General features: G+C 33.9%; 1 protein-coding gene across 1 annotated transcript in view; it reads left to right on the top strand.

Moving 5' to 3' along the window:
• Positions 1–573: 573 nt before the first annotated feature.
• LOC105627601 overlaps positions 574–1678 on the top strand; it is a 12806-nt gene continuing 11701 nt past the window's right edge. Inside the window, exon 1 of the mRNA XM_012208881.1 lies at positions 574–1602. Coding sequence (XP_012064271.1) covers positions 574–1602 — 1029 coding nt within the window. The remainder of the gene's footprint in view (positions 1603–1678) is intronic.

Raw genomic sequence — 1678 nt, 5'->3', positions numbered from 1 at the left:
ATGTAAGAACCAACCAACTATAATCGAGTATTCTCCTGTTACAGTCAAACAACAAGGGAATGTTCGACTGTAGTTGATTGGTTCTTACATTCTGATCCGGTTCAAACCCTCGGTGGAAACTAGTTGTTTCTCTCTTTCACAGTTAGCATTAGGTGGGGGATCTTGAGCATAAGGCCGCAACTCTCGAATATCTGTCTTCGTTGCTCTCAATCACTTCCTGGCCGTGGCGACCAATTAATTCACTATTAGAAAAGAAGAGATCTACTCCGCGACTGTTTCTTTCTCTTTCTATTAAGTCTTCAGCTTCTCTAGTACGAATGCTCCATCTATCTTATAAAAGTCTATGGATTTAAGGATGCCGTGTAAACGTGGTCAGATTCAGACTGATTTCAGAATTCAGATTTCTAGCAGAAAATGCAATCTTATCTTGTTCAGTGAACTATTATATATAGGGGAATGAAATTTGTAATATTTTCTACGATTACACGAGATTTTGAAACACTCTCTCGCTGGGAATAATGTTTTTAAACAAAATATTTTTACATAACATTAACGATTAATCGATATTTATCAATGGCATCTCTCGCTATAACAGATAACATTAATGTGATTTCAAGACCGAAAGTTAGATTTTGTCAATTTTCCGACAATACGCGAAACAAGATAGAGAATGTTGAAGATTCTAAACAACAATCTGGTCTGCAAACAAATGGTCTAAGAATCAAGAAAATAGTGACTCTTAAGAAACCCATTAGAGTTGTAAATCCTAAAAAATTTGCAAATATTTGTGACAAAGATATATCTTCAAGTAATATTGACATTTTGTCACATTATTGTAATACATCTGGCAATGTTCGAAATATGTCTTTGTCCAATAAAAATATGTCAAGAATCAAGAGTACAATTCTGTGTGATGCAAATGGTATTCAGAAAACAAAGAATAGTAGTAAAATGTTGCAACGACAGAACAAGAGTTCACAAGATGACATTTTAAAAGACAACGCAAAGAATGTACGACAGAACGGAAAAGAAAATAAAGATAAACTATTGAATAAGTCTGCATCTAATAAAAATAAAATAAGCGATACAACAACAGGAAACTTTCATCATAATGTACAATCAGTTACTCGAGAGAAATTTAAACTTCCTATGGATAATATTCATATACCAAAAGTAAATATTCAAGATTTTAAAACATCAAAAATGACAAAGCCGCAATCTGCATCAAGCATTATTAAAAAAACAAGAAATTCAATGATCGAAGGAAGAATTCTTAATGCAAAACCAGTTTCGCATTACAAAACTATGACAAGAAATAGAATATCTCCAGTCCAAAAAATTGTATCACGTAACGTGTCAGGTCCTAAAATCAAAACATCTGTGGGATCAGTTTTTCGCAAGGAACAAGCTGATCCAAAATCAGGTGATACAAATGAAAGATGTATCGTTGCATTAGATGTTACTACGGTACAAGATTTAGCTCAACCAGAATACAACTCTATCATGTGTACTGTTAATAAGCTGAAAGAACTTGAACGGCAGAAAATTGTTGTAGACATCAATCATTTGCCATTTGAGCTGAAGAGTTTTCTAAATGGAAAGGTAAAACAAACTATTACACACACACACACACACACACACACACACACACACACACACACACGCACACACACACACA

This window comes from Atta cephalotes, assembly GCF_000143395.1.
Source record: "Atta cephalotes unplaced genomic scaffold scaffold00009, whole genome shotgun sequence".
Lineage (NCBI taxonomy): Eukaryota > Metazoa > Arthropoda > Insecta > Hymenoptera > Formicidae > Atta > Atta cephalotes.
Note: the sequence above shows the minus strand (reverse complement) of the source record. Positions and strands in the feature narration are given on the sequence as shown.